This window comes from Molossus molossus, unplaced genomic scaffold, assembly GCF_014108415.1.
Source record: "Molossus molossus isolate mMolMol1 unplaced genomic scaffold, mMolMol1.p scaffold_m16_p_2, whole genome shotgun sequence".
Classification (NCBI taxonomy): Eukaryota; Metazoa; Chordata; class Mammalia; order Chiroptera; family Molossidae; genus Molossus; species Molossus molossus.
In genome coordinates this window covers 1,410,752-1,438,690 of record NW_023425355.1, presented here as the reverse complement: position 1 = coordinate 1,438,690, position 27,939 = coordinate 1,410,752, and the positions used below count along the sequence as shown (strand labels likewise).

At 44.2% G+C, this 27,939-nt stretch overlaps 1 protein-coding gene across 1 annotated transcript; it reads right to left on the bottom strand.

Moving 5' to 3' along the window:
* Window positions 1–159: 159 nt before the first annotated feature.
* Window positions 160–21,289, bottom strand: ERCC6L (ERCC excision repair 6 like, spindle assembly checkpoint helicase). Its single transcript, XM_036270859.1, has 2 exons — window positions 21,222–21,289; window positions 160–3,931 (listed from the first exon to the last, which is right to left on the bottom strand). Exons 1-2 carry the CDS (start codon window positions 21,287–21,289, stop codon window positions 265–267), a joined length of 3,735 nt encoding a protein of 1,244 aa, XP_036126752.1. The 3' UTR covers window positions 160–264.
* Between the last annotated feature and the right edge of the window lie 6,650 nt (window positions 21,290–27,939).

Below are 27,939 nucleotides of genomic sequence, written 5' to 3'. Positions count from 1 at the left end.
CAAAACGGCCAGAATAACTTCACAAAAACTTTTCTAGAAATAATATCGTTCTATTAAGTTTGTAGAATATGCCTAAAAGAATACCAGAATATATGTACTGGGGGGCAGAAGGGAGTAAAGGCAAAATTTACAGAAACTTAGAAAAACCTTGCCTTTTGAGATCTCTCTCACCTTAAACCTGAATGCTTCATGACCCCAAAGAATCCAATCATAACAAATTATCTCATACTCAGTTTTGCTTTAAAATACAAACAGGTTATATTCTCAAGTTGTATTAAGTTGCTTATACAAACTTAGAGTCATGAGCATGACTTCAGGATCTGCGCTTTTTATGTCAAGTGCTTTAACTAAACAGTTTAAGGCCTCCTGTATTTTCCCACACTCTTTCAACGCCTTTCCACGTATTACAAGAGTCTCATAGTCGTCCGCAGCCTCCACAGCCTCTTCCTGAGGAGAACCAACCAACTGTCCACCAGACAAAGACCCAGGGTCACCACGAGCGGTCTCCTGAGCTACAGCCCCAGGCTGAGGTGTAGTTAACCAGCTGGACTTCTTTTCAGAAGACAAGGTTTCTGCAGAAGGTTCTTCTTCTGTACATTCAGAGGCTTCGCCATTGCTTTCCTCGGCTCCTTCCTCCGGAGAGTCTTCAGCTAGCTTTGCTTCACCGCTGTTTTCGAGTCTTTCCTCCATGTCCTCCACATGGTCTAAAACCACATTAATAAGAGACCTCCTAGAAGCCAGGGATCTTCTAGAGTTTTTAGACTTGTTTATACTATCAGGTATTTTAGGTGAAAAGAAACTTCCAGATGGGCTGATGTCAGTTTTGGGAGTTGAAGCATCAAACTGTTTTACAGGTAAGAACTGAAAGGGAGATGTGAATGGATTTGGGCATGAAGTGTCTTTAAAAGTATCATGTTCATCTTCATCATCGGAAATGATCCTTCTAGCTTTACTTGTGACTCTCACATTAACTACTTCTTCTGACTCATCCTCTTTCTCAGAAAGATCCATACTGAGACCGGCTTTGCTTTGCACGAATTCTGCTCGAGAATTAGCTGCGGAGCCACACAAGCTATTTCCTTTCTCAACATGCTCCAAAGATTGACTGGGAAGACTTTGTCCATTGTCTGCAGAGTCTTCCAAGAAAAGATTGAAATCACACACATACTGTGGCGAAGATGTTAAAGGTTCCTCTTCCAATGTGGCCTCATTTGCTTGAGCATCTTGCAGTACACTGTGGGATACTGACAAGTCATCATCAGTTACTATAACAACAGATGCATTTGATTCTGTATTTTGACTTTCATTTGTTATGGGATTAGCGGGCCAGGGATTATAGTGATGTAAAATCTCATCATCCTTTAGTTCATCTATATTTGGCCCAAGATCAGCTCTAACAGATTTGCAAAGTAAATAATTAGAACTTCCCAGAGGGTTTTCTAGCTGTGCCTCCTGTGTAGGCCACTCTCGTGATGCCTCTTTCTGTAGAGTCTCTCCAGATAAAGAGTCGGTGCAAACTTCTACTACGCTACCGCACCCCTTGGGTAAAGTAGCTACAAAGTCGGCATCAAATGTGCTTTCATGTGGGTGCCTACTATCTTGTACAATCGTAACATCTTTGAGACAGTAGTTCTCACTCTCTCCGGGCAGATCATCGATGATTACACTTGCCATTGGGGAAATGATTTCTTCCTCCTGGGTATGATGAGTAGCTAGAAGAGGCGAAGGCTGAGGCTGTGGTTTATTCACTTCAGGGCGTTTCTTCTTTGTTTGAGAAGGAAATATAGGTTCTCTCAGCCAGGTCCCCTCATTTCTAGTTCTTTGTCTTTCCATTAAGAGCTCTGTGTTTTGAGACTCAAATTCAACAAGGAATTGAGCTTTCTGAACCCTTTGTTGGATATACTGACATTCTTCTATTACATCAAGCTCTTCTTTAACAGACAGATCATCTGTGTACATCAAATCATGGTCTGAGATTCCAGCTATCCCCAAAGAGTGCAGGTAGGCAATATGTTCATCTAGTTTCTTATCAGATCTCCTCTGAGCAGCATGCAAAGACTGGAGCTGCAGCTGGGTTACAGAGTTCTGAAAATCCTCAATTGCGAAGAGCTCTCTTAACTCCTGCTTACTAAAATATCGGAAAGGGTTCTTCTTATCACCAGTAGTTTGTCTTACTAATGAGTCCTTGAAAACCTGTCTTCTGTATATTTTTTCCTCTACAGTTCCACAAGTGATTAGCCTATAAACCACAACATTTTCTTTTTGTCCAATTCGGTGAACTCTATCCACAGCTTGAGCATCGGTTGCAGGATTCCAGCTAGGGTCAAAAATGACCACTCTAGTTGCTGCAGTTAATGTTAAGCCAACACCCCCTACTTGCGTGGTAAGTAGAAAGACAGAGTAATCTTTATTTTGCTGGAATAAGTTAATTCTTTTTTCTCGTTCCACAAGATGAGTAATTGTTCCATCGATTCGCAGTATCTTAAAGTGTCTATTCTTTAGGAGGCGTTCAATGATGTTTAGAATTTGTCTTGATTGGGAAAACACCAGAGTCTGATGCCCTTCATCTCGCAGTCTCTTAAGCAGGTCCATTAGAAATATCATTTTTCCAGATTCTTTCATCAGTGTATCATCAGTTATTTGATCAATATGAATATGGCCCACATCTGAGGAATCTTCCCCTTCATTTTCATCTTGAACAGAGAATCCGACATCCCCCAGATTCAGCAAATGACAAGCCCTTGCAGAGAGCAGCCTAGGATGGTCACACAGCTTCTTTAAGACACCTAGCTCAGCCAAAGGTGAGCGTGTCTCCATTAACAACTCCTTGATGTGATCTAGAGACACGAATTTCCTGTATATTTCTTCTTGTAAAGGTACAAGACGTATCCAAATAATTAAATCATTTTTCCTAGAAAGGGAAGGCATTTCATAACTGGCATCAACATCTGGATCCTTTTCACTAAGTCTGACCTCTGAGTTGCTTGACTTTTTCTTTTGTACCTCTTCTTTAGTCCTCCTGAGAAAATAGGGTTTTATGATTGTCATTAAGGTTTCAGATATTTTCAGTCCCAAGGCTTTTTCCCCTGGAGTAGCATCCTTCTCTCTTGCTCTAGTAATAGGATTTTCATACTCTATTCTAAAAGTTTTTAATGTTCCCAGCAGGGACCCTTGACATGCAAAATCAAACAGGGACCACAGTTCCTGTAAATTATTCTGGATTGGAGTTCCTGTGAGGAGGATGCGATTCTTGGCAGGGATAGCACGGGCACATATTGCTGACTTAGTAGACGAAGATTTTATCTTATGTGCTTCATCAAGGATGACATAGTCCCACACAAACTCTTGGCCATTCCAGGCTGACAGTTGCTGCCAATTATTAATTAACATTTGGTATGTAGTGATAATTACACCATTCCTCTGCTGAATCCGACTGAGATTTCTGGCACGTTCATCCTTACTAGGACCATGAAAAGTCTTGACTCTCATTCCTGGAGTCCACTTGACAAATTCTTTTACCCATGTGCTAATAAGACTGGTTGGCATGATCAGCAGCACATGACTCACAAGTGAAGCATCAAACATACCAGAAAGGAAAGCAATGATTTGAACTGTCTTCCCTAATCCCATATCATCTGCCAAGATACCACCTTTTCTTCCATCCCTGTATAGGCTATATAGGAAAGCTACGCCTTCCTTCTGGTGCTCAAATAGCTGGTTGTGCAGTTCTCGATAAAGCAGCAGGCCAGAGTTGCACACATCTGTGAATTCATCATCTCCAGAATCTGCCAACTCTTCCAAGGCTTGCTGTAGTTTTTGGATTCTGCTCATCACCTTTTCATTGGGAAAAATGTCTTTCGCCAAATTGAAAAGTTTAAATGCTTCTTCCAGATCTCCATTCTTAGTTGCTTCTTTGGCCTCTTTCACGTATCTATTAAAAAAAAAAAAAAAAAGATTTTAAAAAACACATATATATTAAAATTAGAAAGAAAGGAAACAGTTTGAACATTCAATCTAAGAACACTTTAGAGTCCACTTTGGAATCAAAACTGCACCTGGGCTTTTAATATCCTCAGTTCAGGATGGGAAAGATTAGCACAGAAGATGCCAATGAAAGCTGGCATTACATAAGACACAAATATCCACCAGACACTGCCAGCAACACCTTCAGGCACTGGTTATGGGAAATGTCTGTGCAAAGGTTATTGGTTCCACAACATTATAAAAAACTGCCGCCCATAAGTATGGAGTGACATTTCCTGTAAAATCAACCAACCAATCTGTACTGTGGGAGCGTGGAAACAGAAAGATTAATCCCAAATTAAAATAAGTATTTCCTCTCTAAAAACATGTTCCTCCATTTGTGGGGTAGTAAATGATGCTACCATCCACTTAGCCGCACAAGGTAGAAATCTGAATATCATCCTTGACTCCAACCCAAAGTCACCCTTGACCTCTCCCCCTCTTTTTACTACCCTAACCAGACAGTCCCCAAATCCAATTAACTTTATTTCCCAAATATAACCTGTCTTTCTCTACATCTCCACTACCACTACTGTGGTCCAAGTCTCAATCATCTCTGGCCTGGAAAACTGCAACTTCTTACTGGTTTCCCTATATCCACTCTTGACCCCTCCAATACACTCTCTACATAGCAGCCAGCGATATTGTCTTAAAATATAAAAGAAATCATGTCACTCTGCTTAAAATTCTTCAGTGATTTATGGTCAATTGATTTAAAAAAGATACTAAAACAATTCACTGTAGAAAGAATAGTCATTTAAACTAGATATCCATGTGCAAAAGAATGAAATATGTCCCCTACCTCACACTATACACAAAATTAATTCAAAATGGATCAAAGATCTAAATATAAGAACTAAGCCTATAATACTATTAGAAAAAATATAGGCACAGAAAAGACAACTCACTGAATGGAAGACCACACTGATATATCTGATAAGGGGTTAATAATCCAAAATTTATAAAGAACTTATAAAACTCAACACCAAAAAAAAAAAAAATGACCCAATTTAAAAAATGGACAAAGGACCTGAATAGACACTTCTCCAAAGAGAACATACAGATGGCCAATAGACATATGAAAAAATGTTCAACATCACTAATGATCAGATAAATGTAAATTAAAACCACAATATCACCTCACACCTGTCAGAATGGCTACTATCAATAAATCAAAAAACAAGTGCTGGCAAGAATGTGGAGAAAAGGGAACTCTTGTGTATTTTGGTGGGAATGCAAATTAGTGCAGCCACTATGGAAAACAGTATGGGGTTTCTTAAAAATTTTTAAATGGAACTGCCTTATGGCCCAACAATTCCACTCCTGGGAATTTATCCCAAGAAACCTGAAGAATATATGTACCCCTATGTTCACTGCAGCATTATTTACAATAGCCAAGATTTGGAAGCAGCCCAAGTGTCCATTAGTAGTTGAGCGGATAAAACAGCTATGGTACATATACACGATGGAATACTACTTAGACATAAAAAGGAAGAAAAATTTACCCTTTGTGACAGCATGGGTGAACCTGGGGAACATTATGTTAAGTGAAATAAGCCAGTCAGGGAAAGACAAGTACCATATATTTCCATTGATATGTGGAATTTAATGAACAAACTGAACCACCAAGCAAAATAGACTCATAGAAGTCAGGCAGACAGCTCTGGAGGGAGTGTTGGGGCTGGGGGTGGGGGGGGAGATGGAGGGATTGAGCAAAAATAAAGAGAAAGAACTCGTGAACATGAACAACAGGGTGGTGAATGCGGGGGATAAATGGTGACAGAAAAAAAGATATATAAAAGAAAAAAATATATAGGTACAGATCTTCATGACCTTGAATTTGACAATGGTTTCTTAGATATGCCAAGCACACAAGCAACCAAAGGAAAAAATAAATTGGGCTTAAATAATATTAAAAACTTTTGTGCTCAAAGAATACCATCAAGAAACTAGAAAGACAACCAAGGAATGGGAGAAAATCATGTATCTGATAAAAGATTTGTACCTAGAATATACATATAGAACTCTTATAACTTAATTAAAAGGCAACCAATTAAAAAAGAGCAAAGGATCTGAATAGACATTTCTCTAAAGGAGATATTCAGATAGCCAATAAACACATGAAAAGATGCTCAACATAATTAGTCATCAGGAAAATGCAAACCAAAACCACAATGAGATACCACTTCATACCCACTAGGATGGCCAGAATCAGAAAGTGAGAAAATACCAAGTGTGGAAAAATTGGAACTCTCATAACACTGTTGCTGGTAATGTAAAATGGTACAGCTACTTTGGAAATCAACCTGTCAGTTCTTTAAATTACATCTAGAGTTAGCATGTGATCTAGGAATTCTACTCACAGGTACAAACCCAGGAGAAATGAAAACCCTTGTCCACAGAAAATCTTGTACATGAATATATTCATAACAGTATTATTAATAAGCCAAAAGAGGAAACAACACAAATGTCCATCAACTGGTGAACGATAAAAAAAAAAAAAAAAAAAAAGATATATCCTTACTATGGAATATTATGCAGCCATAAAAAGGAATGAAATATTGATTCATGCTACAACATGAATGAACCTTGAAAACATTTAGCTATGTGAAATAATAAGCCAGTCACAAAAGGCAATACACATTTTATGATTCTATTTAATACGAAATTTCTAGAACAGGCAAATTCATAGAGAAAGAAAGTAGATTGGTGGTTGCCAGGGGCTGGGGGCTGGGGGATTCAGGGTAAGGATAAGGAATTTCTTTTGGGGGTAATGAAAACGTTCTAAAACTAATGATGGTGATGAGTGCACAACTCTGTGACTATACTAAAAATTATTAAATTGTACACTCTAAATGCATAAATATACAGGATGTGAATTGTACCTAAATAAAACTATTAACAAAAGAAATTCTTCAGTCGCTTCCTGTGGCCTACAGAATGAAGTTTAAGCTCATTAGCTTAGCATTCCAAACCCTCCCTGGTACAGCCAGGAACTGCTGACCTCTCCTGTCACTTCCTGCTGCAAATACTTTAACTCTTTAAGTCCATCATGCTACGTTGTGTTCTCTAAGCCTAGGCTCGCAGAATCTCCTCTTCCTGGAATGCACTCCTCTCCTTTCACCACGCTAACCTCACAGAAGTGTCTTTAAGACAGTGGTTTCTCAATGTTCTGCAGAATCTCCTGGAGGGCTTGTTAAAAAAAACAGACTGCTGGACCCCAATGCAGATTTTCTGATTCTGTAGTGAAGCCCAAGAACTTGTATTTCTGTAAGTTTCCCAGGTGATGCTAATACTTGTGGTCCACAGACCACACTTTAAGAGCTGCTTTAAAATATGTATCAGGTCACAGTGAGGTTCCTCTAAGATGCCTTCTATCCATGCCCTGGCTGGTGTGTCTCATGGTTAAGCATCTTCTCCTGCACTGAGAGGTTGCTGGTTCAATTCCAGGTCAAGGCACATGCCCTGGCTGTGGGCTCGATCCCCAGTGGGGGTGGGCAGGAGGCAGCCAATCAATGTTTCTCTCTCTTTCTCTGAAAATCAATACAAAAATATTTTTTAAAAAATAAGATTCCTTCCATCCCTACCTTATCCTCCAACTGGACTGGTTGTTCTGCCTCAGTATTCCTGTGTTAACCTCTCTCAAAGTATTTAATGCATTGTATTAAAATCATTCCAAAACCACATAGCTATATTGCAAATGAATGAAACAACCTCACTGAAGGGGGTGGAGGGAAAAGACATGCTAACCTAAGTAACCTAGGAAATGAGTGTACCCTGTGAGACTAAAAGCAAGGGAAATCACACAAGCATTGTACTCTAGTGGGTAAAGTTGTTTCCCATGGAGATATGGGCTAATAATTTTGATACTGCAATGCACGTATACTAGCACTGAAGAATTAAATAAACGGATGACAGACAGTGGGGACCAGGTTTCTCACTGTTGGAGTGGGAGTTTACAGATAAGCAACAGGTTAGAATGATCCATGTGGTAATGGATCAGTTGGAGACATCAGTACAAACCCATGTTTAACACAGATACAGATGCTTATACATAGAAATATTTACAGATATGTGTATATACACAGGTTAGTATACACACATATTTCCTTGCTCTTTCAGCTGAGAGAGCCAAGAAGCAAAGAAGCATGAGCACACCTAGCATTTAAATTTTGGTTTCTAATACCATCATTCTCCAATAAAAGTACCAGGACTTCTTGGAAGAATGACTGCTTTTAGTGCTGAGGCATAAGATGAGCCTGGAACATCTTGTAGTGTCAGAAAGTTGAGGAAGTGTTCAGTTCTTTGGAGCATCATATACTACACGAAAAGGCAGCAGGTTCAATTCCGGTCAGGGCACACATTCAAGTTGCAGGTTCAATCTCCGGTCAGAGTGCATGCTAGAGGCAACTGATCAATGTTTCTCTCTCACATCGATGTTTCTCTCTCTAAAAATCAATTTAAAAATTTTAAAAATAAATAAAACAAGTCAGTAAAGGTACTATTTTTTCCAAGAAGCCTCCTCTGACAACTCCACCTTCTCTCTCTCTCTCTCTCTCTCTCTCTCTCTCTCTTTCTCTCACACACACACACACACACACACACACACACACATCCCAAATTCCAGAATCCCTCTGTATTTATATCTATCACATGATATTTTTCATGTGTCTTTCTTTCCCACCGGACTAAAAGGACATGTGTCTTTTCCACCACTGCACCCTCAGCAACCAGCAGTGTTGGGTTGGTCCACAGAAGGCATTTAGTAAATGTTTGCTGAAGGCATGAAAGTGAGATCAGGATACTCAAAAGTTAAGAGAAAGACAGCATCTTTCAGATACAATGAGCAGTCTTTTGTCCTTCCAGGAGTTTGCAGCCCTCCACTGAAGCCACCTTAGAAGTGCTTCCACTAATCATACCCTAACAGACTATAACATGCACAACCACCTAAAACCTGGCGTGTAAAACAATGCCTTCAAGACAGCACATTAAACAGAATTCAGAACAGGTCTATTCAATGTCAATACAATTTAAGTGCCTTTTTTTTTTCTTTTTAATCCTCACCCAAGGACATTTTTCCATTTTTTGTTCAGAGTGGGGGAGAGAGAAACATCGACATGAAAGGGACACATCAAGTGGCCGCCACCCGCACGACCAACCAGGGCCGGGGACAAACTGCAACCGAGGTACGTGCCCTCAGCGGGAACCGAACCCGGGTCTCTCTGGACTGCAGGCCAATGCTCTAACCGCTGAGCCAAACTGGCCAGGGCCAATTTAAGTGCCTTTTAAAAAAATATGTTTTTATTGATTTTTATTAGCGAGAAAGGGAGAGAGATAGAAACACTGATGCAACAGAGAAACATCGATCGGCTGCCTCCTGCATGCCTCCCACTGGGAATTGAGCCCAAAACCCAGGCATGTGCCCTGACTGGGAATCAAACCAGGACCTCTCAGTCCATGGGGCAACGCTCAATCCACTGAGCCACACCAGCTGGGCCAATTTAAGTGCTTTTATAAGCAGCCAAGTTTAAAACAAATCTAAAATATCAGGCTAAGAGATCTCAATGTAAGAACTTGAGCTTAGCTGTAAGACCCAGCAGAAGCGTAGATCCTGAGACATAATTGCTCCTGAATTAGCTCAAAACAGAGGTAGCATGAAGGCACCAATGCCCAGTGATGCTTCAGAAATCTCTCTCTCTCCCCGAACATTCTCCTGTCATAATCACCCAGTGTTTACAGGTCCTCCACAAGTGAAAGAATAACCACTGTGGTTGCAGGACATTTGACTAACCAGTTGTTCATCAAATATGTATTAAGCACTTCCCGTGTGTCAAACATTGTGCTAAACACTAGAGATAGAGCCGAGCACAAAGCAGGTCTCTGCCTTCATGTAGCTTCTAGTACAGGGGACTGATATTTATTAAAAAAAAAAAAACATAAATAATTAGTTACAAACAGTAATAACGGCTATGAAGAAGAAGTATAGAGGGCTATTAGAACATACAACAGGGGAACCCAGGGATGAAGAACAGCAGTGGGCCTCAAACCTCACAGAATTCTCTTAACTCTCCAGGTTTGGTACTTGCTGAACATACCCAAAGCGTAGTGGTCACAAAGCAAAGACCCACAGGTACACAGCCAGTAACTGAACCAAGTGAAGCTGCTGAATGAAAAGCAGCACTGAGACCCAGACGCTCCATCTAAAGGGGGCAATCTACTATTCACTCCTAGATGGTAACTGTGATGCAGGAACATGAGCCCAAGGTTATCACGATCTTCTGATGGTTAAAAAAGAGTAGGAAGCCCTGGCTGGTTTGGCTCAGCAGTTAGAGCAACAGCCTGTGGACCAGAGAGACCCGGGTTCGGTTCCCGCTAAGGGCACGTACCTCGGTTGCAGTTTGTCCCCGGCCCTGGTTGGGTTGTGTGGGTGGCAGCCACTCGATGTGTCCCTCTCACGTCAATGTTTCTTTCTCTCTCTCTTCCTCTCTCCCTCCTACTCTATCTGAACAGAAAATGGAAAAATGTCCTCGGGTGAGGATAAAAAAATTTTTTTTTTTTTTAAAGTAGGAAATTCTGCCCTGGCCGGTTTGGCTCAGCGGTTAGAGCATCCGCCTGCGGTCCGGAGAGACCTGGGTTCGGTTCCCGCTAAGGGCATGCACCTCGGTTGCAGTTTGTCCCCAGCCCTGGTTGGTCTTGCGGGTGGCAGCCACTTGATGTGTCCCTTTCGCGTCGATGTTTCCCTCTCTTTCCCTCCCACTCTGTCTGTACAAGGGATGGAAAAATGTCCTCGGATGAGGATTAAAAAAATTAATAAAAAAATAAATAAATAAATAAAAAGTAGGAAATTCTGATTTTTCTGTGAACTGTCCTGATTTTATTTTTTATTTTTTTATCCTCCTTCGAGGACATTTTTCCATTTTTTGTTCAGACAGAGTGGGAGGGAGAGAGAGGAAGAGAGAGAAACATCGACGTGAAAGGGACACATTGACTGGCTGCCTCCCGCACGACCCAACCAGGGCCGGGGACAAACTGCAACCGAGGTACGTGCCCTTAGCGGGAACCGAACCCGGGTCTCTCTGGATCGCAGGCCAATGTTCTAACAGCTGAGCCAAACTGGCCAGGGCGAACTGTCCTGATTTTAAAATGGTAACCAATGCACATGGACCTTAAAAACACCGGGCAGGGCAAACATGGCTCATGAGCTGCCAGTGTGTGATCTCTGGGTGATCTCAGCTTGAAAAAGTACCACTGACTTTGCCTGGGTCTCCCCTCCAAATGCTTTCTCAAAAAAAAGGTAGTTCTAAGGTTCTCAGGATCAGAGCCTACACAAGGTTTACATTACAGCGGTTCTCAACCTGTGAGTCACGACCCCTTTGGGGGTTGAACGACCCTTTCACAGGGGTTGCCTGAGACATAACAGTAGCAATATTACAGTTGTGAAGTAGCAATGAAAACAATTTTATGGTTGGGGGTCACCACAACATGAGAAACTGTGTTCAAGGGTTGCGACATTAGGAAGGTTGAGAACCACTGGTTTACAAGGTTGGGTTTGGGGCTTAACACCATCCACCTGTAAGACCAATAACTTCAAACAGTGTAAGGCTTTCTGTAGTATTTATTATCTGTGTCATTGGCTTTGGATTCTACAGAGAACTATCTGGACCAAACCATACGGCCCCAAGGTTCTTAGTGCTCTTGTAGGTCTTTTATACCGTCACAAAGAGAATACAAGCAGTCAAGAAGAGCGAGGCCTGTTTCCAAGTGGGTAAAGGCAGGCAGGGATCTGGTCCCCCTCCTTTGTAACTTTGGCTGAACTGGGTAAACACCCTTTTGCCAGAATAAACAGGAAGACAGCATCCTCTTACGTGTTAACAACATGCCCTCAGAAAGCAGCTGAACCTGCTGGCTAGTTATTCTGGAAAAAAAAACCCAGCTAATTAGTAAGTATGCCAAAACCAAAATTATCCTTTTTTCGGGCACAGCAGATGTGCTTTGGCATCCAGATGGACCATACCAGCCAATGTCCTCAGCAGGAAAAAGTTTCATTATTTTGGGAAGCATTTGGTGGCAAAAATCCTGACTGGCCCTTTGACATAGTCTAACTGAAAAATGAAAAATTCTCCAAGAACAGTATTAACTTCTTTTATAGAAGGTATAGACCTTTAGTACTTCGACCCCCAACCTTCCAGCTCCAGGTTATCTAGTTAACCATCATTAGCATGCAAAACTCTGCGGCTTCAAGCAAGCACTTATTCCAGAATTTGAACAAAGCTAGAGTTGTTTGGAAAGAAGTCCTGAACCCTCATGTTTGCCTTCAATTCACCTTCAGGCCACGTCGGAGGGGAAGTAGATGAGACCTTCCATTAAGATAAGAATATAAATCTAAAAGCAAACCATGACATAGGTGGTGGTTACAAGAATAATTCATTAACTTGAATATTTTTTAAAATTTATTTATTTAGCCCTGGCTGGTTTTCCTCAGTGGTTAGAGCGTTGGCCTGTGGACCAGAGAGTTCGGGGTTCAGTTCCTGCTAAGGGCACGTACCTTGGTTGCAGTTTGTCCCCAGCCCTGGTTGGGGTCGTGTGGATGGCAACCACTCCATGTGTCTCTCTCACATTGACATTTCTCTCTCTCTCCCTCCAGCTCTATCTGAATATAAATGCAAAAATGTCCTCAGGTGAGGATTAAAAATAATTATTTATTTAATTTTAGAGACAGAGAGAAAGGGAGAGGGAGAGAGAGAGAAACATCAATGAGAGAGAACATTGACTGGCTGCCTCCTGCATGCCCCTCACTGGGCATGTGCCCTGACCAGGAATCAAACCAGTGACCTCTTGGTGCATGGGCTGACGCTCAACCACAGCCACACCGGCCGGGCCATTAACTTGAATATTTTTATGTTTTATACATTTTCCTCTATGTGTCTTATGTTTCAGAACAAAAGTTTTTTAAATGTTTTTATTGATTTTTTTTAGAGAGGAAGGGAGAGAGAGATAGAAACACTGATGTGAGAGTGAAACGTCTATCAGCTGCCTCCTCCACGCCCCCTACTGGGCATTGAACCCGCAACCTGGGCATCGAGCCCTGCACTAGATATGAAACTGGGACCTCTCAGTCCATGGGATGGCGCTCAATCCACTGAGCCACACTGGCTGGGCTACATGACTTTTATTTCTTTTTCTTGACTAACTGTCCTGGCTAAAACCTCTATTACAATGTTAAATTATAATAAATTATAATATTGAATAGAAGTAACACAAACAGACATCCTTGTCTTGTTTCTTATATAAGAGGCAAAAGCTTTAAGTCTTTCACCATTAAGTATACTACTACCTTGGGTTTTTGTAGATACCCTTAATCAGGTTGAGGAAATTAACTTGTATTCCTAGCTTGTTGAGTGTTTTGATCATTAAAGGGTGCTAGATTTTGTTAAATGTTTATTTCTGCACTTATTAATATGAACATGTGGTTTTTTTCCTTTGTTTATTATCAAGTAGAGATGTCAAGTAAGCAGTTGGACACAGGAGTCCGGAGTTCAGAAGGGGTCACGACTAAAAACAAAAATGTGAATATTCTCAGCATAAGGATGGATTTTTTTTTTCTTCTAGAGAGTGGTAGGGAGGGAGGGAGGGAGGGAGGGAGGGAGGGAAGGAGGGAGGGAGAGAAAGAGAAACATTAATGTGAGAGAGACACATCAATTGGTTGCCTCCTGCACACGCCCCAACCAGGGTCAGGGATCGAACCTGCAACCCAAGTATGTGCCCTTGACTGGTAATAGAACCTATGACCTTTTGGTCCACAGGCTGATGCTCTAACCACTGAGAAACACTGGCCAGGGCTCAGCATAAAGATGGGATTTAAAGCCAAGAACCTAGATAAGATCAACAAAGGAAGTAGTATAATGAAAAGAAAACACACATGGCAATCCAACACTCCAATATTAAGAATCCTTATGGAAGAATTCCAATTAATGGATACAGAAAGAATGGCAAAATTAGAAAATCGCCACTTTGTAATCCCTAATGACATAATTGATTTGGGCATTGATTATCAGTGAATGAAAGGCTGATGGGAACTGGGTATTCACAAGATGCTAAAGTATCCCCAACATATTATTTATCCATTATAAGGGGGAGGGGATGCAACTCTGCAAAGAAATGACCAGCTTGTGACCACATGACTCCATTACTTAACGTTACTAAAAGAAGGAAAATCAGACATCATACAATTCCTGATATAAGTACATGGCTTCACCTACAAAGTAGTCATGCCAAAAATATTGAACCTTAATCTTTTTTGCTTTAGAATAGTTTCCTTTTAATTTTTTCCTTGAAGTATAATTGACATACAACATTTATTAGCTTCAGAGGAACAACATGATGATTTGATATTTGTATATATTGTTGAATGATCACTACCTTAAATGTAGTTCACATCAGTCACCATACATAGTTAGAAAAAAATGTTTTCTTGTGATGGAAACTTTTAAGATTTACTATTACATAGAAGTAGGGTACAGACTGACAAACCTCAGAAGAGGGGGCCGGGGGAGGGGGAGAGAAGAGATAAACCACAGAACTTATATGTATATATGCATAACCATGGACATAGACAACAATGCTGGAGGCGGGGTGGGGGGTATCGGGAAGAGGGTGTCAATGGGATAAAAAGAAAAATATCTGTAACAAAAATTAATTAATTTTAAAAAAAGATTTACTCTTAACAACTTTCAAATATGCAATACAGTATCACTATAGTTGTCATGCTGTACAATACATGCCCCCACAACTTATTTATTTTATAACTGGAAGTTTGTACCTGTTGACCACCTTCACCCATTCTGTGCACCTCCCACCCCCTCCTCTGGCAACCACCAATCTGTTCTCTGTATCTATGAGTAGGGTTTTATTTTTAAATTACACTTATAAGTGAGACCGCAAGGTATTTGTCCTTCTTTGTCTGACTTGCCTCAGTTGGCATAATACCCTCAAAGTCTACCCACGTTGTCACAAATGGCAGGATTTCCTTCTTTTTTGTGGCTGAATAATATTCCATTTTGCATATATGCCATACTTTCCTTATCTACTCATTTATCAAACCTTTAAATTTAAATTACAGGAGATAGGAGAACAAGCTAATGACACTACAAGGAAGCCATCAGACTAATCCAAATCACTGGCACAGAAATGGGAGTGGGGGGTAGGGTTGGGGAGGAACTGTTCAAGATTAAGAGACTTAAGAAATATAATCAAATGCAGTATGTGGACCTTCTTTGGATCCTGATTCAAGCAAACCAATTATAAAAAGACCAAAAAGCATTTCAAAAATTTAAATATGGATTGTGGATTAGCTGGTATCAAAGAATTCGGTTATTTTGTTAGGTGTGATATGGTATGATGGTTTTGTAAGAATGTTATTTTTTAGAGATGCATACTGACTGAAGTGTTTAAAAATGAAATGCCCCGCAGCCTGCAAATCTGCCCTCAAGTACGTTAGAAGAAAACACGATGGAGGGTATGAGGAGGAGTCAGCAGAGTCTGAGAAACAGCCACCAGCGAGGTAAGGAAGGAAACCAAAAGAATGAGGGGTCCTGGAAGCCCAGTGAACCGAGTGTTTCATGGAGAAGTGATCAGCTCTGCCGAATACTGCTGGTAGGTCAAGGAAGATGAGGACTGAAAACTGACTATTACGTAGTTCTATGAAAGTCATTGGTGACCTGGACAAAGGCAGTTTGAAGAGAGTAACAGAATAAGCGGGTGGAATAGAAAACAGAAAAAGAAAGCAGATGGTGACAGCAAGAGAGAGTGGCCAACATAGAGTACAACCAAGTGGGTGACAGGAAGAGAGGATGACACCGACAGTGAGTCACAGAAAGAAAAGGTGGGCAACATAGCGAAGAGGGTGGGTAACTGTGCCAGTCATCATGTACTGCCTCTCAGTTCCAAATTCACTCAACACCTGTTCTGTAGTAAGGGACAGAATTCCTTTAAGCATCTCTCCTTTCAGCCAGGACAATGTTCAGTTTTCTCAGTAGAGGGCGCCTGAGGGACACTGCAGGAGAGGGCTCTCCAGCTGCCAGCGGCTGCGGTACGTGGGTCAGCCACACACCACCAGCAAACACGCAGTCCCTCGGGAACCTTGAAGCATGCACCTGGCCTGGAGGCGACCTTTGCGCAGCTCTCTCTACTGAAAATCAGTTCTCCCAGGAGCTGGCCGAGGCCCTGGGCCCCACCTCTTCTGCTCGCCTAGGCCATGGGTTGCTGATAGCCGGCTCCCATCCCACACTCCAGAAGGTTGCTTTCCGTCGGCCTGGGAAATGCAGACCAGCGCTGGACCTGGGCAAACCAGCATACTTCTCTGCCATGCAGTGCGCGGGACCACACCTTCTCCCAGGAGGCTGAGCCTCCGCCTTGGGGAGAGAGCCCCCTTCCGAGTTTGTCCTTTCCGCGGTACTCTCCCTTAGCCCTAAGGTACCATCATGCAGTTTATTTTGTACAGCCATTCACTTAATGGTTTAATAATTCTTTATATTAAAATTCATGTTTTAATATACTGTATGGCTTCTACCTCCTGATTGGACCCAGAAAGACACAGTGACGGAGAAAAAGGAGGGTAACTGACAGAGAGTAAGTGACAGAAAGGAGGTGACAGGGAAAGAGTGGGTAACAGAGAATAGGTCATAGAGAAAACAGCCAGGAAGTGGATGATAGAGATTGTGAGTGACAAGAAAGGGGGCAAGGGGCAACAGAGGTACAGAGGGGGGAGGATGACAGGGAAAAAGAGGATGGGTGGACAGAGCAAGTGGGTGAGAGAATGGATAACAGAGTGAGCAGGTAGATGACAGTGCGAAGAGGTAGGTGACAGAGAGAAAGGGGTGAGCAGCAGAGAGAACGGGGTGGTGGGTGACAGAGTAAGACAATGAGAGAGAGTGCCCGAGAGAACGAGTGCCAGAGAGGGACAGTGGGTGACAGAGGTCGGTGACACAGAGGGAGAGATAATGGGTGACAGAAAGAGACAGAGACAGCCTGGCCGGTGGGGCTCAGTGTGGTTGATAGTCGACCCCTGCACCAAGAGGTCACCAGTTCGATTCCCGGTCAGGGCACATGCCCAGGTTGTGGGCCCCATCCCCAGTGGGGGGCATGCAGGAGGCGGCCAGTCGATGTTCTCTCTCATCACTGTTTCTATCTCTCCCTTCTTCTCCCTTCCTCTCTCTCAAAAATCAATAAAGAAAAATTATTTTTTTAAAAAAAGAATGAAAGGTTCAGAGATAAAAGCGGGGAGAGGGAGAGAGAGAACGCCAGAGGAAGAGAAAGAGTGGGCAACGGTGAATGTGTGTGGGGGGCAACACAGAGTAGAAGCATTCGGAGGGCACAGAGAGCACACATAGGCGGTGGGCATCAGAGTGAGAGGGTGGGCAAGAGAGGAGCTGCTGGGCTGGCATCACCAAGGGAAGGCAGGACTGACACAGAATATGTGACAAGAGTTATAAGATGTGACAAAAGATAAAAGTGTGTGAAAAAGAAAGGTGTGCAGTGTGTGTGACAGCGAGTTTCAGAGTTTTCTTTCATCTCTTAGGGGGGAGAGGCAGAGACGGGAGAGGGACAGAAAGGGGAGGAAGGGGGGGAGACAGAGAAACTGTGAGTAGGGTTGTGCCAAGGAGCATATTTACCAGCAATAGAGAAGGTAGAGAAGGCAATGCTTTTGCGTGAGGGGGTTTCCGTGTGGGGGGACTTAGAAGCAAATGGAAGACACTGAAAAAGATTAGGAGTGCCGGGCTGATGTGGCTCAGTGGTTGAGCGCTGTCCCATGTACCAAGAGGTCACGGGTTCAATTCCCAGTTAGGGCACATGTCTCTGTTGCATGCTTGATCCCAGTGGGGGGTGTGCAGGAGGCAGCCAAGTTCGCTCTTTCCCTTCCTCTCTCTGAAATCAATAAAAACATATTAAGAAAAAGATTAGGAGTGAAAGAAGTAGGAGGCTTGCGAGGCCCTGAGCGATGGGAGGTCACGAGAGGCAGGGACCCTGTGAAAGAAAGGTATGGACTGTAACAGCAGAAGACAGCTGTGAGATAAGGGCGTGGTGGCTGGGAAGGCAGAGAGGCCATTTAAGAATGTTCTGGAGCCCTGGCCGGTTTGGCTCAGTGGTTAGAGCATCGGCCTGCGGTCCAGAGAGACCCGGGTTCGGTTCCCGCTAAGGGCACGTACGTCAGTTGCAGTTTGTCCCCGGCCCTGGTCAGTCGTGCGGGTGGCAGCCACTCGATGTGTCCCTTTCACATCGATGTTTCTCTCTCTCTCTCTCCCTCCCACTCTACCTAAAAAAAAAAAAAAAAATGGAAAAATGTTCTCGGGTGAGGATAAAAAAAAAAAAAAGAATGTTCTGGATAAAGCACCTGGGAGCAAGGGAGAGAGGTGCCAGAGAGAGAGGCGGTATTAAGGAACCAGGCCCACTTGCTCACTCACAGAAAGGAGGGGAGGGGACTAAAGGCCTTAAGCCTAACCACCATTTTCCAGATGAGAAAACTGAGGGTCAGAAAAGTCAAGTGACTTGTTTCAGGTCTCCCAGCTAGCAGGTGGCAGTCATAATGTGAAACCCTAATGGCCCAACTCCAAAGCCAGCCCTCTGCCACCACACTGCCTCCCTGTTTTTCCCAAATCTTCCTGAACGAAGGCGTGTAACTTAGTCCAAAAATGTGCTTTTACTCCTCTGTAAGGAGATCTTGTGGCTTTCAACAGTCTTAAAACATTATTTTTTGAAAAGGAATATAGAACTGTTCACTACCTCAATTTATTTCTTTGTACTACATCAAAATTTTTTTTTTTTATCCTCACCTGAGGACATTTTTCCATTTTTTGTACAGATAGAGTGGGAGGGAGGGAGAGGAAGAGAGAGAGAGAGAAACATCGACGTGAAAGGAACACATCGAGTGGCTGCGACCCGCATGACCCAACCAGGGCCGGGGACAAACTGCAACCGAGGTACGCGCCCTTATCGGGAACCGAACCCGGGTCTCTCTGTACCACAGGCCGACGCTCTAACCGCTGAGCCAAACCGGCCAGGGCTGTACTACATCAAAATTTAAAAACAAAAAACTTCATAGACACAGATAACCATATGGCGATTACCAGAGGGAAAAGGGGCTGGGAGGGAGGTAGAAGAGGATAAAGTGGGGATAAATGAACACATAATACAATATATAGACGATATAGTATAGAACTGAACACCTGAAACCTATTTAATTTTATTAACCAATGTCACCCCAATAAATTCAATAGAAAAGTAAAGTATGCTGAAAAAATTAAAATTAAACTCTAAAAAAATATTTCCAAAATAAAACTTCTGCCCTGGTCAGTTTGACTTAGTGGTTACAGCATCGGCCTTCATACCAAAGAGTAGCAGATTTGATTCTGGACAAGGGCACGTACCTCCATTACAGTTTGGTCCCTGGACCTGGTCAGGGTCAGGGTCGTGAAGGAGGCAATCAGTCAATCAGGCAATCACACTGATGTTTCTCTCTCTCTCCCTCTCCCTGTCTGAAAATAAATGGAAAAATATCCTTGGGTGAGGATTTAAAAAAATAAATAAATAAAACTTCTGTGCATCAAAGGACACAATCAACAGAGTGACGAGGCAATTTACAAAATGGGAGAAAATACCTGCAAATCATACATTAGATAAGGAATTCATATCCAGAATATATAAAGAAGTACAACTCAACAAGAACAACAAACTGGCCAACTAAAAAAGAACTTGAGTAGACTCTTCTCCAAAGAAGACATACAGATGACCAATAGGCACTTGAAAAGATGCTCAACAGCAGTAATCACGAGACTGACGTGCTGCCTACTGCGCTAAGAGGGCATCATCAGTAATCATTAGAGAAATGCAAATCAAAACCACAGCAAGATACCACTTCACTATCATTAGGATGGCTGGTGACAAGAACAACAACAGAGAAAACGAGTGTTAGCAAGAATGTGGAGAACTGGAACCCTTGTGCGCTGTCGGTGGGAATGTAAAACGGTGCAGCTACTCTAGAGGACACTATGGCAAGTCCCCCAGAAATTAGAAGTAGAGCTACCATATGTTCCAGAATCCCACTTCTGGATATATATCCAAAAGAATTGAAAATAGGATCTTGAAGAGGTATTTGCACACCCATGTTCACAGTAGCACTACCTCAATAGTCAAGAGATGGAAGCAGCCCAAGTGTCCATCAATGGATAAAGGAAATATGATATATGCATACAATGGAATATTATTCAGTCTTAAAAAGAAAGGAAACCCTGTCACATGACACTACTTGGATGAACTTTGAAGACATTACACTAAGTGAAATAACCCAGTCACAGAAAAAAAAATACTGTATGATTCCTCTTATATGAGGTCCCTAGAGTCAGATTCACAGAGACAGAAAGTAGAATTGTGTTTGCCAGGGGATGGGGAAGGGAGGAATGAGCAGCTGTTTTTTAACAGGTACAGAGTTTGTTTTGCAAGATGAAAAGAGTTCTGGAGATGGATGGTGGTGGTGGTTGAACAACATGTTAATGTATTAAATACCACTTAAGAATGGTTAAATTTATGGTTAAATTTCGTTAATACAAATCTTATGTTGTGTATTTTACCGCACTTCTAGAAAGTTTTCAATGCTTCTTCCCACCTGACCATGCCCTCTCCACCCTCAGCCGTCTGGTGAACGCTTACTCATTTTTCAACACAAACGTCTCTTCCTCTTTCTGAGGCCTTCCCTTAGCTCACCGACCCTGTCGTTGGCCATACTGTGCCCTGCACATCATACCTCTTACAACACTTACTAAACATTATAGGTTTACCTACTCCTTTCCATTACCAGATCATAAGCAATTTGGGGAGGGGGGCCAGTGCTGTACTTATCTCTGTATTCCCAGGCCTGGGGCTTGGCAGGCTGCAAAGACAAACCCAAGAAAGGCTGGTCGACTGAAGTTCTGGCTCTTAAGCAGTTCACAAAACTGGGTCATTCACTCCTCAAAGCGGGCATCGGGGGCTCCCCAGCTCTCAGAAATTGGAGCAAATTCACGCGCCCTACTCTGAGAATGCTGGCGACAGTCTCAAAAGCTCCGCCTCCGCAGTTTCAGGACCCTGGGGGGCTCCGTGGGGCGCCCCGTCACCCCCACTCCCGGCCAGGGCCTGCGAGCCAGTCCCGCCCAGCGGCCCAGACGTACCTCAGGTAACGGGCCGCCTGCTCTGGGCTTAAAGCATCGGCTTCCATAAACCCTTGGGACGCCTCCATGACCGCCACCCGTGGTCCCAGTCAACACCTCCAGATTGAATTTCGCTCGCTCCCGCGCTGCGCATGCGCTCTGAGCCTGGACGGGGACGGGTGGGGGCGGAGCAGCGCTAACCGTTGGCCTCCAGACTGGCCAATCCCTATCCCCGCGTTCCGGCACCACCTCCACCACCATCTGAGTCCCGCCCACAAAGGTCGCGCGCCTGCGCCTAAGCACGCTGGAGCTAAGAGGCGGTACGGCCCCCCGGCGGCGCGGGGTGGGCGTGTCCTCTTTGTTTTCTCCGGCGTTTTCAGTCCAATCCTAAGCGCGCTGAGACCAGCGCGTGCGCGTGCGCGTGCGCGTGCGCCCCTCGTGAGTGGAGTAGGCTGCGTGGTATCTCCGTCATCTTTGCAGCCCCTGGAGCCCTCCTCCGCTGCTTGCGCCCCAAGTATCATTCCCTCCCTGCTCGTCACTGCCGGGCACCCGAGCCTGCTTTGAATTCAGACACCCTGGGAGGCACGGCCCCCGTGACTTAAACTCACACAGAAGAAGGGTTGCACCAACCAAGCCAAGCTATGATTTAAGAAAACCAGTGGTGCTGTCGTTATGGTCACCGTTTCTTCAGAAGCTCCAACTGAGATGCAGTCGTATTTCCCAAGGCAGAGCTTAGGGTTTCAGGAAACGTGGCGACTGAGTTAATGGTTTGCTTAGGCGATGCAGATAGGTTTTGAGACAACAAAAACCGCCCGTGCTCATACACTCGTAAGAACATGGACATTATGATTCCTTGTTATGATTCCTCAAGGCACAATTAACGTTCAGTATTTGAAAACCCACCTATTGGCCCAATCATATGTCTGCCATATGTCCAGAGGATTATAAGCTTTTTGTAAATTTTATAGACCGTTAGGCATTTATAAGGGACCTTTAGAGAAGATGGGCTATTTTCCTGGTTTATATGACTTAGAGTCGTATGTTCATAGGGCTTTAGGCCCTCTCTTAACAGGGCTTTTTTTTTTTTTGGTGGTATGTGCCCCTAGTGGGAACCGAACCTGGGACTCTCTGGTCCGCAGGCCAACGCTCAACCGCTGAGCCAAACTGGCCAGGGCTCTTAACGGGGCTTTTTATATACTATTACAATCCCCATTTTTCTGACATGAAACTGAGTCTGAGAAAAGGTGGCTTTGCCCAAGTTTCCAGAAATGGGAAATGGCAGAGCCAGAATTAAATACCAGCTCTACGTGGATACGGGTCTGTGCTAGTTGCCTGTGTCCCACTGCCTAGGAAAGAAGAGGGAAGTGAGGTTGATGAGGTCGTCGGAGGCCAGTTTGGAAGGAGTTTGTTTAACCTGCTAAAGCAATTTTGGACTGGGGTGGGTCAAGTGTGTGGGTGCCCTGGGTACCCGAAGGATGAGTGTGGTGAGAGGGCTGGTAGGTAGGATTCAACAGTAAGGAAAAGAGAGATGGGAGCACAATAATCTTTATTTCCAGTCTGGGGAATGCCGTCTTGTGCTTTAGCTCAGTGTTGGCCATCCTCACTTGGAACTATTGAGAACTCAAGATGAAGCAAAGCAGAACCCCAATTGCTGTCTTGGGCAGCTGCCCTTCTGTGGTGTGTGGAGAAAAGCTGAAAGGAACTCCCTCAGGAGTGGAGCTACCTCCTTCCTGCTTCCCAACTGGCAGTGATCCCTAAAGGCCCTGATCACTGGGAAGAAAGGACCAACCCTTGGCTATTGGATTTTTCGCAGGTGCCATTGTCACACAGCCACAGGACTCCCCCTTCTTTAAATCCACCCAGTCCTCTACCTCTCCTTCCCTCCACCCAGTCCTTCAGTCCTTGCCCTTTGCAGTGCCTTCAGGAGATCCAGATCCTACCCCAGGGTGCCAATGACCCAGGAAACTCACCATCTACTCCTTCTTTGTAAATGGTCACACTCATTCACCGACTGGAAACGAGAGAGAAGTTGGGGAGGATTTAGAGTAGATACATGGGGAGAACGAAAGAGAATCAAAATATTAGTAACTACTATAGTCCATTGATGTTGTCAGACCCTGTTCAAAGCACTTTTACTTATATTAACTCTTCTGGCTGTTTCTCATTTCACATCTACCACGAAGTGAGGGCTCTCGTTTCCCCAGCTTCTCTCAAGGGATTGCGGTTTAGAAAGCCTTCCCTAATTATGGTTAATTTTTAAGTGTTTTAATGGTATTGTTGTATTTTTTAAAGTGCTTATCTGCGAGAGAAACATAATGGAATATTTTCAGATAAGATGATATGACATCTGAAATTTACATTAAAATACTCCAGTAGGGAGAAAAACGAGAAGAGAGCAGATGAACATAGATTGGCAAAATATTGATAATTGTTGAAGCTTGTTACAGAGGTTCATTATCCTCTTCTCTCTTCTTCTCTGCATGTTTAAAATTTTCCATTATAAAATTAAAAACAAAAAAAAACCCTTTGCTATCTGTTCTGCAAATTACACTGAGTCACCCACTCACAGACCGGAAATAAGATAATGAGGTCTTGTGGGAGGGTTCAGAATGGGTAAGTGGAGAGATGGATGAGGCAGAATAAGAACAAAAGCTATTACTAATACAGCACTTGAATGCCAGCCGTGTTCTACACACTTTACAGATATTAAGTCTTTTAATCCTCACAACAACCTTGTCAGGTGGTGCATATTATTATTATCCTCCCTTTATAGATAAGGAAACTGAGACCCAGAAAGATTGAATAAGTTACACAAGTTTACACAATATGTGCATGATAAACTAGGGTCCAAACCCAGGCAGCCTAGCTTTTGACTTTCTGCTCTTAAGTACTATACTAGTTAGATACAAAAAGCAGCCGATAGATGAAGAGAGGGATTCACTCATCCATTTACTTTTTCATTTATTTAATAAATATGTGTTGAGCTTTAGAAGATGATCAGGCAAAAGTCTGGAGGCCGTGGTGCAGTGGTGAGTGAAACATACAGACAGGTCCTTGCTATCAAGCAGTTTATGGTGGAGGGAGAGTTGACTTGAAAACAATCATCACACAAGCATATGAAAAATTGCAAACCATGATGAAGGAAGGCACGCAAGGAAAACTTCAGGGAGCTTTGAGAGCATATAATGAGTTACCTGACCCCGTCTGGCGGTCTGGGAGAGGTTTCTCTGAGCAAGTAGCATGTAAGCTGAGAGCTGAAGGACAAGGAGTTAACGAAACAAAAAAGGGAAGGGAAGAGCATTTCAGGCAGAGGGAAGAGCATGACCAAAGGCCCTGAGGCAGGAGAGAGCTTGAGGCATGTGAAGAACTGAAAAGGCTAAGGTGGTGGGAGCAAAGTCTAGAACGGTAGAGTTCGAATGTCTTTTTGGAGTCCAGTCCAATGTCACAAGTGAGAGAACTGCTACTGGGAAAGAAGGAAGTGACTGGCCCAAGGTGACACTGTGAATCAGTGGCAGAAACAGGACTCAAACCTAGGTTCCTTGACTCCCAGTCCAGTGCTCTTTACAGCACAGACCATTGCTTCACTTTATATGAGGAGGAAGGCCAACTGGTGTCAGCAAAATGCTACTCTGGGCCCTGGCCAGTTTGGCTCAGCGGTTAGAGCGTCGGCCTGCGGTCTGGAGAGACCCGGGTTCGGTTCCCGCTAAGGGCATGTACTTTGGTTGCAGTTTGTCCCCGGCCCTGGTTGGTCGTGCGGGTGGCAGCCACTCGATGTGTCCCTTCACGTCGATGTTTCTGTCTGTCTCTCCCTTCCTGTCTCTCCCTCCCACTCTATCTGTACAAAAAATGGAAAAATATCCTTGGGTGAGGATAAAAAAAAAAAAATGCTACTCTGGGATACTGAGATAGGAAGAGAATGTTTTTGCAGACAGGTATAAATAACCAAATTAAGTCTTCGTGGGCAAGGAGTTCAAGAATGGGTTTGGGGCAGAAGAGAAAAGTGATTTGGAAACAGGAAAATTTTAATTTGTTTCCCAGTAACTAATTAGACTTTTCTCTCCCTATTTCTAGCTAGGGTTCTAAAGTGCATGGAGTGTTGGGGGGAGGTGGAGAAGGGGCCTGGGACTGAGGCCTTAATCTCCTCCTTTGGGGTGAGAAGAATCTTTCACAGGGGAAGCAGGAGGTAGGGTGCTCTCTCCAGCTCTGCACTCAGCCTTGAGTCATCTTCAGCTCTGCCAGCAGGGGGAGTTGGAAACCGAATTTCCCAAGAATGGCAACTGACCCTGGCCCGGGGCTGGACAAATTCGTACTGGAAACGAGTCTCGAGTCTCGTCTTCCCAAGATGCTGTGGAAATGACAAGAACTGGGGGGAAAGAGGGAGCCAAGACCTAGGCCTGTCTGCAGGGTCTTTGCACTAAATTGCAAAGTCTTTGATGAATGCCTTCTAAACTTGCCTCCCAGGGTCTAGGTTGAAGCAAGAACCAAAGCGCAGGGAATCCTTTGACAGGACAGTGCTGCTGCACAGAACCTGGCATCCTCCACTCCCTGGGGGCGGCCTCATCACTCTGAAGACCTCACAATTCCGTCTGTCTCCAGCCACATCTCTCTCCTGAGTTTCAGACGTAATGACCAGCTGGCTACAGGACATGTCTTCCTGGAAGCTCACTCATCGTGGCACTAAATTCCTCTCCCACCCTCCCCTAGACCTGTTCCCTCAATATTCCCCATGTCCATGAACAGCACTACCAACCCCCCAATTGTTCAAGTCAGAAACTGGGAGGCATCTTTCCAATCCACAAGTGAGTCCTATTGGTTCAACCTCCAAAATACACCCCAAACCCAAACACATCTTTCTACCCCCACTGCTACCTTTCTGGTCTACATCACCATCATCTCTCGCCTGGCTCACTGCAATAGCCTCCTGCCTTTCTTCCTGTGTTTATTTGTGCCTGCTTCCCACTGTCTCTGCAAACCAGAGCGATATTTCCAAAACACCAGTCTGATCATGTCATGGCCCTGTCTGAACCCCTCAAAGCCGCCTCCTTTCCCTCCAGATCAAGTCTTGCCTCCTCACCGTGTCTGACAAGGCCTCCTGATCTAGTCCCCGACTGCTTCTCTGCCGTTTCACTTCTTTACGCCCCCCCCCGCCCCCACCCCACAGACACTTTTCTCAAACTGAAGCACTTTCTTATTCCCATCTTGCCTCTGGGCCCTCCCGCCTGCTGTTTCCCCTGCCCGGACTTTCTTCCCTTCTTTTTTGTCTCACTATCTCTCCTACTGATTCCTTGGCTCTCAGCTGTCGTCTCTCTTGTTCCAGGCACCTTCCATGATTCTTCCTAACAGTTGCTCTGTGACACAATGTGACATACCTTGCCTGTATCCTTGGACTTAGTCCATGGAATGTGGCTTCCTGATAACCTCTCTGACTCCCCCATAACCATGTGAGCCCTGTGAAGGACAGACCTGTCTTTTTCACAGTTACAGATTCACAGAGCTTAGCCTAGTACCTACATGTAGGAGCTGATAAGTAAATATTTGCTGGATGGAAGGATGGGTGAGTTTGTCAGTTGACTAATCCTAACGGAGAGCAATGGGCACCATGTTGGGGAGCTAGAATGAGGCCCTGGGTGGGACTGATGCATCCAAAACACTGATGGGGACCAGGAACCAGGGAAGAGGAGAGGTCCCCCCCATCCCAGCCACTCCTCTTGCCAGCATTCTCCCTGTCTCCCTCTTGAACCTGCTTCCAGACAGACCTGGAAATAGCTCAGAGAAATCTCACTTACACCCAGAAATGGGACATCCCTCTTCTATTCCCTTCCCAAATCTTGTGCTGGGACCAAACCACCCATGCTTCGCTGTGAGATGGATGGGCTCCAGCCAGTGCCTAGTGTTGGTAGATTCTCCAGATGCCCTGTACCCACTTGTTCCCCAGGTCAAGGACATTTCTGGGAGCTCCCCATGATGTCCTCCTCAGCTTCCTCACCCTCCTCCTGGAGCAACAGAGAAACCCTTCCTACAGCACGTGGACACCTCTCCTACAAAATACGGTCAAGGCTCCTCCCTGGTGCCAACCCAGGAACAGACTCCCAGGAAACACCTAATCTTAACCTTTGTGGTCCTCTTCCCTTCTCTTTGGCACCAAAAGACACGTACAATAAGAACTACAAGTTCTTACGTGGGGGGAGTGAGGGTTACATTTTTCTACAGCCCTTCGAAGGCCTTGGCTCCCTGCCCAGATCTGAGTCAGGAACTGTATGTCCCAGAGAATTGGCTTCCCAGCCATCTGCTCTGAGCTTAAAGAGCCCGGGGGCCCTTGTTGGATGCTCTGTTTAAATTAGCCAAGAAAGGCAGGGTGAGGATGACACAACAGGAGGGACCTTGGCCAATCCAGGCTTCTGAAAGTATGGAGGAAAGGGGCAGATATATGACATCAGAGCATGTTGAGGGCGAGGCAACTCCCCAGGCAGAGCCCAGCTGCACTGCTCGGAGCCCAGACTTCACAGATCCCCTTTCGAGGGAACTAATGGCTTGTGAACGCCTACTCTATGCCAGGCACTTCCTCCACAACCAGCGGGAAGTCTCCTTTACCAATCACAGGAGCCAAGACTCAGAGAGGTTAATTGCCTTATGCAAGGACCTGCAGCAAGTACACAGCAAATTTCAAGAGACAGGGACCAGGCCATCGCTCCCAGCTTCTTGGTGAATGGTTGCTGAGGCTGCTAGAAAATGATTCTCC

What these genes read in the sequence shown, in the direction of transcription:
- ERCC6L (XM_036270859.1), bottom strand. Translation starts at nt 21,289, where the DNA reads ATGGAGGCGTCCCAAGGGTTTATGGAAGCCGATGCTTTAAGCCCAGAG. An exon ending in CAGGCGGCCCGTTACCTGAG is followed by an intron (nt 3,932 to 21,221) that starts GTACGTCTGGGC and finishes TTTTTTTAATAG; the next exon opens with ATACGTGAAAGAGGCCAAAG.